This window comes from Chamaea fasciata, unplaced genomic scaffold, assembly GCF_029207755.1.
Source record: "Chamaea fasciata isolate MVZ Bird 193981 ecotype frontalis unplaced genomic scaffold, bChaFas1.0.hap1 SCAF_41, whole genome shotgun sequence".
NCBI lineage: Eukaryota > Metazoa > Chordata > Aves > Passeriformes > Sylviidae > Chamaea > Chamaea fasciata.
In genome coordinates this window covers 545202-559444 of record NW_027094126.1, presented here as the reverse complement: position 1 = coordinate 559444, position 14243 = coordinate 545202, and the positions used below count along the sequence as shown (strand labels likewise).

Here is a 14243-nt window from a genome sequence, read left to right as displayed (position 1 = left end):
GAGAAGCCCCCGCACCTCGGGGCGGTGCCGTGAGGGGCTCTGATTGCCGCGGGTACCGAGAAGCCCCCGCACCTCGGGGCGGTGCCGTGAGGGGCTCTGATTGCCGCGGGTACCGAGAAGCCCCCGCAGCTCGGGGCGGTGCCGTGAGGGGCTCTGATTGCCGCGGGTACCGAGACAGCCCCGCACCTCGGGGCGGTCCCTGTGGCCCCACCAGCGGCCTCTCGGCTCCTCCTTACCGGCACTTCTACGCGCTGACACCCGGGCACTCTCAGGATACCGGTGTATCTCTCCACTCCGAGATCCCCTTCCTCACCGGGACCTCGGTGTATTTCTCTCTCCGGGACTCCGGTATGTTCCCTCCCACTCCGGGACACCGGGACAGCGAGATTCCCCCACCGCTCCAAGATCCGTGTTTACCGGCGTCCCGCAGCCCGCCGCACCTCAAGACGTTGCCCGTACCTCCCAACCGACTTGTCACCCTCCTTCCGTTACCGGGACCCCTCCTCACCAGAAACCCCTCGCACTGTGACGCCGCTGTGCCCACCTCCGGGACCCCTCCTCACCGGGATCCCGGGCCCCCTCCCAGCCGGCATTCCCGTGTGCCCCTCGGGCCGCCCTCCGCCCCACAGGCCAGGCCACAGCTCGTATCCAAAGTGTTTTATATATAATTTATCTGTACACACGAAGGACAAAGTACCTCAGGTCTGCGCTGGGGTGAGGCGGCCAGTGCCCCCCCACACTCCCCCTGGGCTGAGCCCCCCCCACCCGCCCCAAAACTGCTTCAAAAAAAAAAAAAAAAAAAAGAAAAGAAAAGAAAAAAAAAGTCACTTCATTAGGTTTTTTTGCATTTAAAAGGGGGAGGGTCTGCCCCCCCCCTCCCCGCCACAGCCCCCCCGGAGGGAGCTGGGACCCCCGGGGGGTGAGGGGGCTGCGGAGATGCTGGGCCTGCGCCTCCCCACCCCCCGCAGGCGGCACTTCAATTTGGCACATGGAAGGGGCTGGGGATCCCCCCTGCCCCCAAAAACCCCCTGCAGTCCCTTTCCTGGGGGGGCCCCATCTCCCCTCTTTGGCACATGGGGGGTTTCAGCAAAGGGATGGGGGTTACCATGAACCCCCCCCCCAAAAAAAAAAAAACCACCCCGGTGCAGGGCTGGGAAACACCCCCTAAAACACCCACGGAGGGGGGGCACAGGGTTACATCCCCACACCCCCCAACCACCTCCCTTGTGTCCATTTCTCCCTTTTTTTTTTTAAATATGTGGATTTGGGGATTTTTCCTTTTTTTTTTTTTTTTTTTGCCTGAGCTTGGCACAGGCTGGGGGAGCCCCCGGCATGGGGGGGACACCATGGGGACCCCCCTAACTGCCCCCAGGGCCCGCATTGAGGAAGTAGGTGGTCATCTCCCCCTTGCCCTTGACCTTGACCAGCCCCCGGCACTCCAACACGTAGCCCTTGGCTGCCAGCACCTGGTACAGGTCCGTTGTCACCTGGAGGGGGGACACGGGGGTGAGGAGGGTCCTTGGGGGGTCTCTGGGTGGGTGTCCTGTGCCCCTCCCACCCCTGACTGACCTGGATGCGGTCGGGGACCCCGGTGCTATCCATGCGGCTCGAGACGTTGACGGTGTTGCCCCAAATGTCGTATTGGGGCTTGCGAGCCCCAATGACCCCTGCGACCACTGGGCCCATGTTCAGGCCTGGGGGGACACGGCTGAGAGTCAGGGACGACCTCCACACTCAGGGAAACGGGGGGAGGGAAGGGGTGAGATTGGGAAAAGAGGAGTGTGAAGGGGGGAAAAAGGGGAGGTGAGAGGGGAAAAGGGGGTGGGGAAAAGGGGAAAGAGGGGTGAGGGAGGAAAAGAAGGAGTGGGAAGGTGAGATTGGAAAAGGAGGGGGTGATAGAGAAAAGAGGGGTGTGAAGAGGGGAAAAGGTGGGGTGAGAGGGGAAAGGGGACGGGTGAGGGGGGAAAAGGGGGTGCAAGAGGGGAAAAAGGGCAGGAGGAGAGAAAAGGAGGTGCAAAAGGAAAAGGGAGTGTGAGAGAGGAAAATGAGATATGAAAGGGAAAAAGAAGAGGTGATTGGGAAAGGGGGGACGAGAGAGGAAAAAGGAGTGCAAGAGCCACCAGGCACAAAGCCATGAACAACAGCATGGGATGGCTGGAGGTGCAGAGAGGCGTGCAAGGGGTGTGCAAGGGCTCACCGATCTTCATCTGGAAGTTGTTGAAGGAGTGCTCATTGATGTACTTCATCTGCTCCATGAGGTGCATGGCGTAGTCGGCCAGCGCCGCAATGTGGCTCCGGCCCTCGCGGTCGTAGGTGGCTGCGTTGAGCCCCGACGCCGCCATGTAGGTGCTGCCAATGGTCTTGATCTTCTCCAGCTGTCGGTATTTCTGCTCGCTGATGATCTGGGGGGACAGGGTGGGGTCACCCCCACAGCATCTCGACGGGGCAATGGGTACCCCAAATCCTGCACCCTGTACTGTGGCTCTGTGAATGCTGTTCCATGGCTTTTCCAGCACCTCCTGCACTGTGGCTGCACAAATGCTGCCCCACAGCCTCTCCAGCACCCCATGACCACACCCCCTGCACCCCAACGTCCTCCATGGTGTTCCACAAGCTCTCCAACACCCCCTGCACACCATCTCATGCAGCCTGTCCCCAAACATGGTGCTCTGCAGGCTCTCCATACCTTTTGCATCTCACCTTCTTGCACCTCATCTACGGTTCTCCACAGCTTCTCCAGCACCCTGTGCACACCATCTCCTGCACCCTGTCCCCAAACCTGGTTTCACAGCCTCCCCAACACCCCATCTTCTTGCACCCCAACCACGTGCACCTTATCCGTGCTGCTCCACAGCCTCTCCAGCATGCCCTGCACCTGTTCCTGTGGATCCATGAAAGCTGCTCCACGGCATCTCCAAGGATGGAGTACAGGATGTACTCATCCCCACTGCTCCACTGCCTTTCCAGCACCCCATGACCACGTTCCCTGGACCACAACCTCATCCACGCTGCTCCACACCCTCTCCAGCACCCCATGAACCCCGTCCACTGCACCCCATCCCTGTGCACTTCACCTCTGTGCACCCACTTCCCCTCGCCCCTTCTCCGCCCCAGCACCTCATCGAAGTCGGCGATGATCTCGTTGAGCAGCCGCAGACACTCCACACCCTCGTTGTTGGCCTCCAGCTCCACATAGAACTCGGAGAAGTTGCTGATGGAGGCGAACATGACGGCCACACACTCGCAGGACTGGTAGTAGAGCTCATCGTTGCGCCGCTCCCGTGCCAGAAAGTGCGCGGCCACGTCCTTGGGCAGGATGTTGTGCAGCAGCCGCCGGTTGTAGGCCTGGAGCTCCTCCATCTCTTCCTTCTCGCCCGTTGCCTGTGGGCACAGACCCGGGTGGGAGCTGCCACGGGATCCCACAGCTATCCCAGCATCAGGGTGTGGAGAGGAGGTCGGTCCCTGACCCCCAGTCAACCCAGTTCTGGGTGCAGGGAAAGGGTCACTCCCAGCCCTGCGGCCACTCTGGGGTCAGGGTGTGAGGAGGGCGTTGGTCCTGGCCCTGCATTGGTCCCTGTCCCATGATTGTCCCAGTTCTGGGGTGCAGAGTAGGGTCAGTCCTGGTCCCAGGGTGCAAGGAAGGGGTTGGGTCCAGCCCCACAGTCACCCTAATCCCAGGGAGCAGGGTCAGTCCTGGTCCCACAACCACCTCTGTTCTGGGCTACAGGGAGGGGCTTGGTCCCAGTTTTAGGATGCAGGAAAAGGGTCGTTCCCAGCCCCCCACACCTTGGTCATACCTGGAGCTTCCAGAGGAAGTCGAGGCGGGCGGTGGACTCGACCTGCTGCGCGTGCAGGTACAGGGCGAGCGCGAACACGGCCAGGACCACGGGGGTCACATAGCGCAGGGCCACCTTCCCCTCTGCCGGGCTGCAGGACCCCCGGGACCCCTGAGGCAGGCTGAGGGACCCGTCCCTGCCCACCCAGAGACCGCAAACTGCGCCCAGACCCCAAACATGCACTCAGACCCCAAACATGCACTCAGACAACAAAGTTCCACTCACCCACCCAGGGGAACCCCAAACATGCACCCAAACGCAAAGATTGACCCACTCACCCAAAAGATCCAAAGCCTGCACCCAGACCCCAAAGTTCCACCCAGATGCCCAAGACGCACTCACCCCCTTCAGCAACCCCAAACCTGAATCCAGACCCCAAACATTCACTTCCCCATCCCAGGGACCCTAAATCTGCATGGTAGACCCCCAAGATCCATTCACCCACCCAAAGGAGCCCCAAATTTGCACACAGCACCCAAAGCTGAACCCGCACCAGAAGAGACCCGTAGGCTGTGCCCACCCCCCAACACTGCAGCACAGACCCCCCAAGGAACCCTCCTGCTTCTGCCCACCCTCACCCCCTAAACCCAGGTCCCCACTGGCTCCAGTTTCTCACTCACCACTCTCCCTGGGTCACGTTGAAGGAGGGCCTGTGGGGACAGGAGCCAGCGGTCAGTGGGGTGGGGACACGGCTCCAAGGTGGGGACCCCTGGGGGACCGGGAGCACTCACAGGGCATTAGCCAGGACCAGCAGGTCGGCGTTGTCAAAGAGGGCTGCGTGTGGCCCCTCCACCAGCAGCAGGAACGTGGCCTCGATGCCCACCATGAGCAGCAGCTTCCCGATGCTACTGATGTGCAGGAAGACGGAGCAGGCGAGCAGGCTGAGCACCACGCTGTAGCTGAAGTACTGGGGGGGACATGGTGGGATGCAGCGGCACCCCAGGAACACCAGACGGTACCCAGAAACACCGGGTGGCACCCCTGGGATCTTTGCAGCACCCTGGGAACCCCAGATGGCACCCCAGGAACCAGGAGTGGCATTCCAGGAACCTCTGTAGCACCCTGAGAACCCTGGATAGCACCCCTGGAATGCTGGATGGCATCCTGGGAACCCCTGCTGGCACCCCAGTAACCTCTGCAGCACACTGGGAACCCCATATGACATCCCAGGGAACCCTGGGAACACCAGCCAGCACCACTGGACTCCTAAAGCACTCCAAGAACCCTGGATGGCATATAGGAACCATGGATGGTACCCCAGGAACCCTGAATGGCATCCTGGGGATTCCTCTGCCACCTTGGGAACACCAGCTGGGACCCCAGGAACTCCTGCAGCACCCCAGGGATGCCAGACAGCACTCCAGGAACCCCTGCAGCACCTTGGGAACACTGGATGGCACCCTTGGGAACCCTGCAGCACACCTGGAACTCCTGCAGCACCCCAGAATCCCAGCACCTCCCCACGCCCATGGGGACCTTGCACCCCTGGGGACACTGTGCCAGCACCCAGCAACCTCAAGGGCTCAGTGCCAGCACCCACTGAGGACCTTGGACCCAAGCGACCTGTGCCAGCACCCCGTGTGTGTGGGGGCCCTGTGCTGGCACTCTGCACCCATGGGGACCCAGTGCCAGCACTCTGGGGGACACCAAACCCTCTGGGACCCGGTGCCACCATGATTGGGAACACTGGGCCAGCACCCTTGGGGACACAACACCTACAGAGATGGATGCCAGCATTCCTGGGGACACTACCCCCATGGGGACCCTCTGCCAGCACCCAGGGAGCACCTGGCACCATCAGTGACCCCCGTGGGAAGCTGACCCCACAGCAGGCGGTGCCCACGGCCGCTCACCTCGGGGAAGTCACAGGCCAGCCCGTCACCGTGGCAGGAGCCCGCGGGGGTGCCCAGGGAGAAGTTGAGGGCGCGGAGCTGGCAGGGCCCCACGGACCCGGGGGTGACGTTCAGCTCGCGGGCGGCGCAGTCCCGCAGGGCCACGCGGCTGCAGGAGAACTGGGGGGACAGAGGGGTGAGCTCCACAGCTCCCCACAGCCCCCCAAAACACCCGCCAATCCCCCATGACCCTACCATGTTGACGAAGGCAGCGATGAAGACGAGGAGGATGGTGAAGACGGCGATGCCGGTGCTGCGGGCGCGGGACTGGACGATGCCGCGGGAGAGCTGCTGCAGGGCGGCGGGGAAGAGCTGGGGGGGCACCAAGGAGCCTGTCAGGCATGGCTGAGCCCCCCAAAAACCCTCCCAACCTTCAGGTACTCACAGTGACGCAGGAGTAGATGGCACAGATGAAGAGGATGGCAGCAAGGAGGATGAAGATGCTGACGTAGACCCCGAGCATCAGCGAGGAGCTGGGGAGAGGTGGGAGGTGAGTGATGGGGTTGATGGATCAGAGCTGGTATTTGGGGGGGTTGTGGCACTTACTGGGGGAACACCAGGATTTGGAGGCAGCAGATGAAGCAGAAGACAAGGAGGGTACAGGCCACGTAGCCACCAAAACGGTCATCAACCTTCTTGGAGTACTGAGGAGACAGAGGGAGGTGGGATGGTTGGATGGATAGGGAGGGGACCCCAGGAACTCCAGGGGGATCCCAGGGGAAGAATGGAGGTGGGACTGAGGGGACACCAGTGAATGGGGTGGAGGGAAACAGGGGGAACCTGGGGGACAGGATGGAGGGAAATGGGAGGATGGGATGCAGATGAGGGAGGGACTGGGGACATCCCAGAAGATGGGATGCAGGGGGACAGGGCCAATCCCAAAGGGTGGGATAGAGGGGAACAGGGAACCCCAGGGCATGCAAGGAATGGGATGGAGGGAGGGGGGGGGACCCCAGAGGGTGGGGGAAAGGGAGACAGGAGAACCCTGGGGTATGGGATGGAGGGGAATGGGGGGGAGTCCAGGGATGCAGGGAAGAGACCCCAGAGGATGGAATGGTGGGGGATGAGAGGACCCCAGGGGATGGGAGGGGACAGGGGAGACCCCAGGGGATGGAATGGAGGGGACGAGGTTGAGAAGGTGGAGGGACCATGAAACCAGCACAAAGATCCCAAGGGATGGAGGAGAGACGGGAGGACAAAGATGCTGACGGGGCCAGGGCAGAAGGGACTCCAAGAGGCAGACAGAACGGTGGGTCCAGAACAAAGGGAACAGAGGGTCCCCCAACCTTCTTCTCCAGCTCAGGGGTCTGGAAGGTGAGCAGGAACTTCTTGACGTGGTCCTTGCGGAGCTGGTCGATGCTGCGGGCATCGATGGCCCGGCTCAGGAACTCATCCACCTCATCCTCGGGGTTGAGGGCCTCCTGGGCACCACGGCTGGGGAATGGAGGGGTCAGGACCCTCCCAGGCTCCCAGCTCTGCCCAAGGGAGGGGCTGCTCCTGACCCCCCCAGCAGCTCAGCATGGGAACACTTACTTGTCCTTGCTGGAGTCATCAATGCCCTGAGAGACACAAGGGAGACGGAGGTGTCAGAGACACTGGCATGGATGGGGACAACCCTCATGAATGACAAGGACATGGGACATCCCCAGGGTCACCCAGGATGGGGGACAGAATTCCAGGGGTAAATGGGGCGGCAGGATCCTCAAAAGTTCTTGGCAAGGACAAGAGAATCCCAGGGATCAGCAAAGGGAGGAGGGAGGGGTCTAGGGGGGATATCTAACACCAGTGAAGATGGGACACCTCTGAGGGTGCCCAGGAGTGGTGAGAACAAGGATCTCCGAGGTCTGCTGAGCATGGGGGCCACCCAGGAACACCCTGAGGCCCGTGCGCAGCAGGAGGAAGCTGCAAGGTCTGCGAGCAGGGCTGGGGAAACCACCGACAACCACGGAAGGGCAGCGAGTGTCTGATAGCGCCGTGGGTGCCCTGTGGGTGCCCTGTGGGTCCCCCGTGCCCGATGCCCACCCCGGGGCTGCTCACCATCTGCCGGAAGGCCTTGGAGTCCTTGGTGCGGGAGAAGGAGCGCTCGGGCACCCAGCGTGGCACCAGCCCCTCGGTGGAGTTGGCACGAGTGCGCTGCAGCTTGGCCAGGATGGCTTTCTCCTCCTTCTGCAGGGTGACACGGCCATGAGGGGGTGACCCCAGCTTTCCCAGGGCCCCGCCGCCCCCCAGACGACCCCCAACTCACGCGCTTCTGGCTGCAGCCGACAATGAGGAAGGTCTCGATGTTATGCTCCTTGAGGTAGGCGTTGCGCTCACCCCCGTGGCCCGGCTCCACCTCATAGTCCCCGTTCAGGTACTGCAGCGTTGCCCAGGTGATGTGGATGCGCCTGGGGATGAGGGGATGAAGACGCTGAGCCCTCCCTGCCCAGCACCCCCCACCCCAGAGCCCAGCCCAGTCCCCCCGTCCTGGCTCACCCGGCTTTGCCGCCCGCTTCCATGTGGTTGGCAAGGGTGACATCGTTGGACCAGACATCGAACTGCCACTTGCGCAGCCCCAGGACACCGCAGTGAACCCGGCCGCTGTGGATGCCCACACGCATGTTCACGTTCACCCCCGTCACCTCACGCACCAGCCTGCAGATGGGACCGGCACCGTGTCACCCCCAGGCGCTCCATGGAACCCACAGGTGACTTCAGGTATCCCCAAGCAGCCCTCGGCTTTTCAGGATTCCCAGGCACCACAGCACCCCAAGGAACCCCAAAGCATCACTGGATTCACAGGCACCTGAGGCACCACGGCACACCCAGGAACCCCATGGCACCCCCAAGCACCCCATGGCGCCCTGAGGCACCCCTAGGCGCTGTGACCCAGACTGGCAAGTACTGGGGATGTGCCAGCACTAGGGATGGGAGCTGTCCCCAAGCTGCAGTGGCACCTGGGACACACCAGTACCAGACACAGCCCCTCAGAGTTATGGCAGCACTCAGGACATGCCAGCCCAAGGGATGGGCACGGCCCCCCACATTGTGATGGCACTGGGGACACCTCAGCACCAGGGCTGGATGCAGCTTTGTGGTGGCACTGGAGATGTGCCAGCCCAGGAGATGGCCACAGCCCCCCAGACTGTGGTGGCACTGGGGATGTGCCAGCCCAGGAGATGGGCACAGCCCCCCAGACTGTGGTGGCACTGGGGATGTGCCAGCCCAGGAGATGGGCACAGCCCCCCAGATTGTGGTGGCACTGGGGATGTGCCAGACCAGGAGATGACCACAGCTCCCCAGACTGTGGTGGCACTGGGGATGTGCCGGCCCAGGAGATGGGCACAGCCCCCCAGATTGTGGTGGCACTGGGGATGTGCCAGCCCAGGAGATGGGCACAGCCCCCCAGATTGTGGTGGCACTGGGGATGTGCCGGCCCAGGAGATGGGCACAGCAGGGTCAGGTGCAGCCCCCCAAGCTGTGGTGGCACTGGGGACAGGCACAGTCCAGGGCTCTGCCCCACTCACGAGATGGCCTCGATCATGTCAACGCCCATCTCCACGCAGCAGTGAGCGTGGTCCCCGCGCGCCTCTGGCAGCCCCGACACACAGTAGTAGCAGTCCCCCAGGATCTTGATGCGCAGGCAGTGGTTCTCCTGGGGGGGCACGAGCGGGTTAGGAGGGCTCCAGGACCCCCCAAAGTCCCCCAGCCCCTCCACTCACCGCAGCCAGCTTGTCAAAGCGGGCAAAGAGCTCGTTGAGTGTCATCACCAGCTCCTGGGCCGTGCACTGCGAGGCCAGGCTGGTGAAGCCCTCGATGTCTGCGAAGAGGATGCTGCAAGGAGAAAGAGCACGGGCTGGGGATGGCACACACACTGCCCCAGACACCCTCCCCTGGTGATGCCTCCCCCAAACCTCACCTGCACCCCTGTCCCCACAGTACCTGACGTTGTCATGCTTCTGGATGTAGATCTTGTGGAACATCATGTCCTCCTTCTTGGTGTTGATGTCCTCCTTCATCTCCATGGCCACGTGCTGCGGCAGCACTGACAGCAGCAGCCGCTCCTGCAGCCAGAGCAGTCCCGTCAGCAGGGCCGGGGTGCTGATGGACCCCCAGCCCAGCACGGGGACCCCCGGGATCCCCCGTCCCACCTGCTGGCGGTTCTCCCGCTGGAGGTGCAGGCGTGCCTGGATGTAGCCACGGGTCTCCTGGAAGGCCTGGCGCTGCGACACCTCGGCCGGGTAGTGGGTGCAGACCCCCACCACGTTGGTGCAGAGGAAGATCAGGGCGTTGGCGCTGAGCTGGGGGGGAGGAGGGCTCACTGTGACCACCTGAGGAGCCCCAGCCAGCTCTGCCACCCTCCTCTGCACCACAGAACCTTGGCTTTGGTTTGATGGGTGCTGCTAAGGGCAGGAGAGGGGGCTGCAAGGAGAGGGATGTGGGTATGGGAACATGGGGGCTCAAGGCAGGGGGACAGGAGGGTTCTGGGACATGGGGCAGGGAGGATGCAGGGACATGGAGATGCAGGGGACAGGGTTGGGGCATATGGGGCACCAAAGGACGTGGGAAAACAGGACCAGAGGTCTGCAGGGACATGGGAGACTCGGGGCTGTGGGAAACCAGGAACAGGGGATGCAGGGACCTGGGGACACAGGGTGGAGGGGGCAAAGGGGACATGGGGACACAAGGTAGGGGGGGCAAAGGGGACACAGGGTAGGGGGATTACAGAGGCTTGGAGACACAGGGTAGGGTGGCAGAGGGGACTTGGGGATGCAGGGGACATGCATAGGGTGAACGTGGAGGACCTGGAGATCCAGGGCAGGGGGGACATGGAGATGTGGGGATGTAGAAGACCAAAGCAGGGGGGATATGAGGATACAGGAGCCCAAGGCCAGGGGTACATGGGGGCCTGGAGCATGGGGGTCATGGGGACGCCCTCGGGAAGCAGAGGAAGTCAGAAAGCGGAGATGACTGCGGAGGGAGCTGTGGTTTCCCCCCGTCCCCATCCCCCGGGACCGGGGCCAGGGCTATTTATAGCACTCCAGCACACTGGGACACTGGGAGCAGAGGCCTCACATCCCCTCCCTGGCCCCTTCGCATCCCCCCGGAGCCCCATCACTCCTGCCCTGAAGGGGTGAACCCTACCCAGGGGCCGGCCCCTCCCATGACCCCGCTGGCCTCGGATGTCATTGTGTTCCTCGCCCTGTGCCCCGCAGGGACAACACGTGGCCCCGGCTCTGGCCAGGCAGGGCGAGGGTGACGGGTGACGAGTGGCTCTGCTCAAGGAGGGGGAGCTGCTGGGGTTGGGAGCACGCGGCCCTAGGGATGGGGGACCCCTCTGCACCCCCTGTGCAAGCAGCACCCCACTGGGAGCACCCACCACCTCAGAGGGGCAGGACAGGGGACACTGGCAGTGTCCCAGCCCCCCTGGTTGACAGTCACTCCCCTGCCCTGGTGCCCTGGACTTGCGTCCCTCCTCGGGGGTTTCCGCCAGCCCTACAACAGGGGCTTTGTGGGTGCCCCTTCCTCCTGGTGCAGCCCACAATGATGGGTCTGTGCCGGGATGAGGGGCCCCATCCCCCAGGGGCTCTGGTACTGTAGAGACCCCCGGCCCCACCACGGGACACCAGCATGGGACCTCCCCCTATCCCCGTGTAGCCAAGGGGCTCCTCTTGCATCTAGAACTTTCCACCAGCAGAAACATCAAGTGCAAAAAAAAAAAAAAAAATCACGAATTCGCAGAGCGGCATTCAGGGACGGGAGGTCCCACCTGCAGGAGGGCGGGACCCTCCGTGCTCAGTCCCTCCCAGGTGTGTCCTTACCTGCTTCCAGAGGAAGGGGTCGGCGGCGTTGCGGTGCCAGGCGATGGCGAGGTGCAGGGCGGAGAGCAGCACCCCGGCCAGCACGGCCGCCCGCATCCGCACGGGCAGCAGCGTGTAGGTGATGTAGATGAAGAAGACGCTCCACCAAACGCCCTCGGCCGCGCTTCGGGGAGCCACGGCCACCGTCCCCAGCGCCTGCACCCCGGCCAGCAGCCCCAGCACCACATAGCTCACCACCCACATGTAGTCCTGGGGGAAGGCGCTGCGACTGCACAGCACCATGAGGAGCAGGAACAGGGCCGTGGCACCGGCCAGCGCGGCGGCCGCCGGCACGTGCGGGGCACCGGGCAGGCAGAGGAAGAGCAGCATCACCCCGCAAACCAGCACCAGCACTCCCATCAGCACCGTCAGGCTGCTCTGGTTCATCTGGAAGAAGTAGCGCTGGTAAAGCCGCTCCAGTTTGGCCGACTGGAAGCGTTTGGAGCGGAAAACCTGGAGCAGCCGCCGCCAGCACTCGCCGGCCGATGGCCGCCCGCCATGTCCCACGGCTCCCTTCGGCCCCTTGGCCTCGCCGTCCTCCAAGCCCGCGTCCACCGATTTGAGTCCCAGGTCGCCTGCGGGCCCCTTCTTGCCGTAATGATCCTCCTGCCAAGTGCAGCGCAGCCCCCGGGGGGGTCCCGCACCCCGCTCCATCTCAGGGTCCTGCAGGCAGCTCATGTAGCGGGGGCCACAGAGGCCGGCTCGGGGCCGGGGGCCCTTCTTGCCGTTGCGCTCCCCCCATGCCGTCTTCCGCTCGTCCACCTTGGGCACCAGGATGCCGCTGAACCACGACATGCTGTGGGCATCGAGGAGGGGTCAGCGCTCGGTCCCCCACCCTGACACCGCAAGAGGGGCCCTGGTGTCCACGGGGGTGGACAAGGAGTGGAGGGTCCTGATGTCCCCAACACCACCCTGGGGGATGCAGAGCCCAAGTCTCAGCTCTCCCACTGCGCCCATGGCCCCTGTGGAAACGGCCAGTGCTGGGTTCCCGGTGCCCCAGTGTCCCGGTGCTGGGTGCCCGGTGCCAGAATCCTGATGCACAGCTCTGGGTTCCCGTTGGTGTCGGGTTCCCGTTGTCCCGGTGCCCAGTGTCCTGGTGCCCGGTGTGTGGCCCTGCCGAGGCCGCCCCGAGCCCGCCCTTCCCGGTGCAGCGACCTGCGACAAAGCTGGGACCGACCCGGGCGTCCCGGCCCTGTTTGTCTTGAACGGCGGCCAACGGGCTGTACCGGGCACGACCGCCCCGGGGCACCGGGAACCAGCCGGGACGTGGCAGCCGGTCTCTGCCCCGGGCGAGCAGCGGTGGAGAATGGCCACCGGGAAGGGCCGGCCCCGGTGGCGGCGGCCGCCTCCCTCCTCCCTTCCCTCCCTCCCCGCTCCGGGCACGGGAGCCCCGCCGAGCCCGGCCCGTACACCGGGACCCACCAGCGCCCTCCGGCCGCCGCACCGGACCCCCCCGAGAACCGCGCAGCTCCCCGGGGCCGCACCGCTCCCGCCGCCCGGGGGCCCAGCCCGGTGTCGCCCCCCCAGCCCTGATCCCAGTCCCAGTCCCAGTCCCGCTCCCGGTGCCGGTCCCGATACCCGACGCCGCCGCCGCCCCGATCCGCCCCCCGCTCCCCCCCCCCCCCCCGCCTCTCCCGCCGCTCCCCCCCCCCCCCCGCCTCTCCCGCCGCTCCCGGTGCGCCCGAGCGGCCCCGCTCACCTCCGCCTCCGGCGCTGCCGCCCGCGGGGCCCCGCGCCCCGCCACGGCCCCGCCGCCGCCCGCTTCTACACGGCGGCCGCGCCGCGTCCCCGCCGCCCCATCCCGCGCCCAGGCCGGGCCCCCGGTGGCGGTGGCGGCCCCGGTCCCGGTCGCGGCCGCGCAGCCCCGGCCCGCCCCGGCCGGTGCCCGCCCCCCCCTCCCCCCCCCCCCCGCCCGGATCCGCTCCCGGGCGCTCCCGGCCGGCGGCCTTAAAGGCGCAGCGGCGGCGGCGGGAACGGCCCGGTACGGCCCGGAGCCGTGGGGGCGGACTCGCACCCCCGGGGCTGCGCACACGCGCACGGACACGGACAAGAGCACACGCACCGACATGGCGGGGACGGCGGGGACACGCGCGGCTGGGCCCCCCCCCCCCGTGTCCGCACCTCCCGGGCCCCCTGCGTCCGCACAACCCCCCCGGAGTGTGTCACTTGCACGCCCACCCCAGTGCCCCCAGTGCCTTTCCCCTGCACACCCGCCTCATGCACATCCCGGTGCCCCCCTTGCACACGCAGGCGTTGCACACCCTGGCACACGCGTGTTGCACACACATGTGTATTCACACGCACACGAATCCCCCTGCACACCCGTGGCGTGCACCCACCGCCTTGCACGCACCCCTACACGCAGACACATCCCTTTGCACACGCACACATACCAGAACACAAACCCTTGCATACAGGTTTCCATGCCGCACACATAGATATTGCACTTATGCACCCTCCTTGCCCCTTTACACGCCTTTGCACATACACACACCCTTGCACACTCAGGCATCCCCGTTATGCACTCACACATCAGTCCCTCTATATTCGTGTGCAAACACACGAATCCCCGTGTTCACACACCTGTGCACCCCTCAGGTACAGCTCTGTGCATGCATGTGCAGGTGCACACGCACGGTTTGCACACACAGCTCTTGCACACACACCCTTGGCAC

At 64.6% G+C, this 14243-nt stretch overlaps 1 protein-coding gene across 1 annotated transcript; it reads right to left on the bottom strand.

Annotated features, from left to right (window-relative positions):
- Window positions 1-642: 642 nt before the first annotated feature.
- Window positions 643-13421, bottom strand: ADCY6 (adenylate cyclase 6). The gene is made up of 22 exons (XM_066207402.1): window positions 13268-13421; window positions 11530-12364; window positions 9859-10008; window positions 9650-9771; window positions 9430-9541; window positions 9235-9362; window positions 8204-8362; window positions 7974-8115; window positions 7766-7894; window positions 7262-7287; window positions 7015-7162; window positions 6275-6372; window positions 6114-6201; window positions 5924-6040; window positions 5690-5848; window positions 4568-4743; window positions 4457-4486; window positions 3798-3927; window positions 3118-3381; window positions 2198-2402; window positions 1570-1694; window positions 643-1487 (listed from the first exon to the last, which is right to left on the bottom strand). The coding sequence occupies exons 2-22, from the start codon at window positions 12361-12363 to the stop codon at window positions 1359-1361; spliced, it is 3471 nt and encodes a 1156-aa protein (XP_066063499.1). The 5' UTR covers window position 12364; window positions 13268-13421; the 3' UTR covers window positions 643-1358.
- Between the last annotated feature and the right edge of the window lie 822 nt (window positions 13422-14243).

Bases quoted from the DNA above. Each gene is read 5' to 3' on its own strand.
- ADCY6 (XM_066207402.1), bottom strand. From the start codon at position 12,363: ATGTCGTGGTTCAGCGGCATCCTGGTGCCCAAGGTGGACGAGCGGAAG. The intron at 6,202-6,274 runs GTAAGTGCCACA...ACCTCTCCCCAG, and splicing joins CAAATCCTGGTGTTCCCCCA to CTCCTCGCTGATGCTCGGGG. The intron at 4,487-4,567 runs GTGAGTGCTCCC...CTGTCCCCACAG, and splicing joins CTGGTCCTGGCTAATGCCCT to GCCCTCCTTCAACGTGACCC.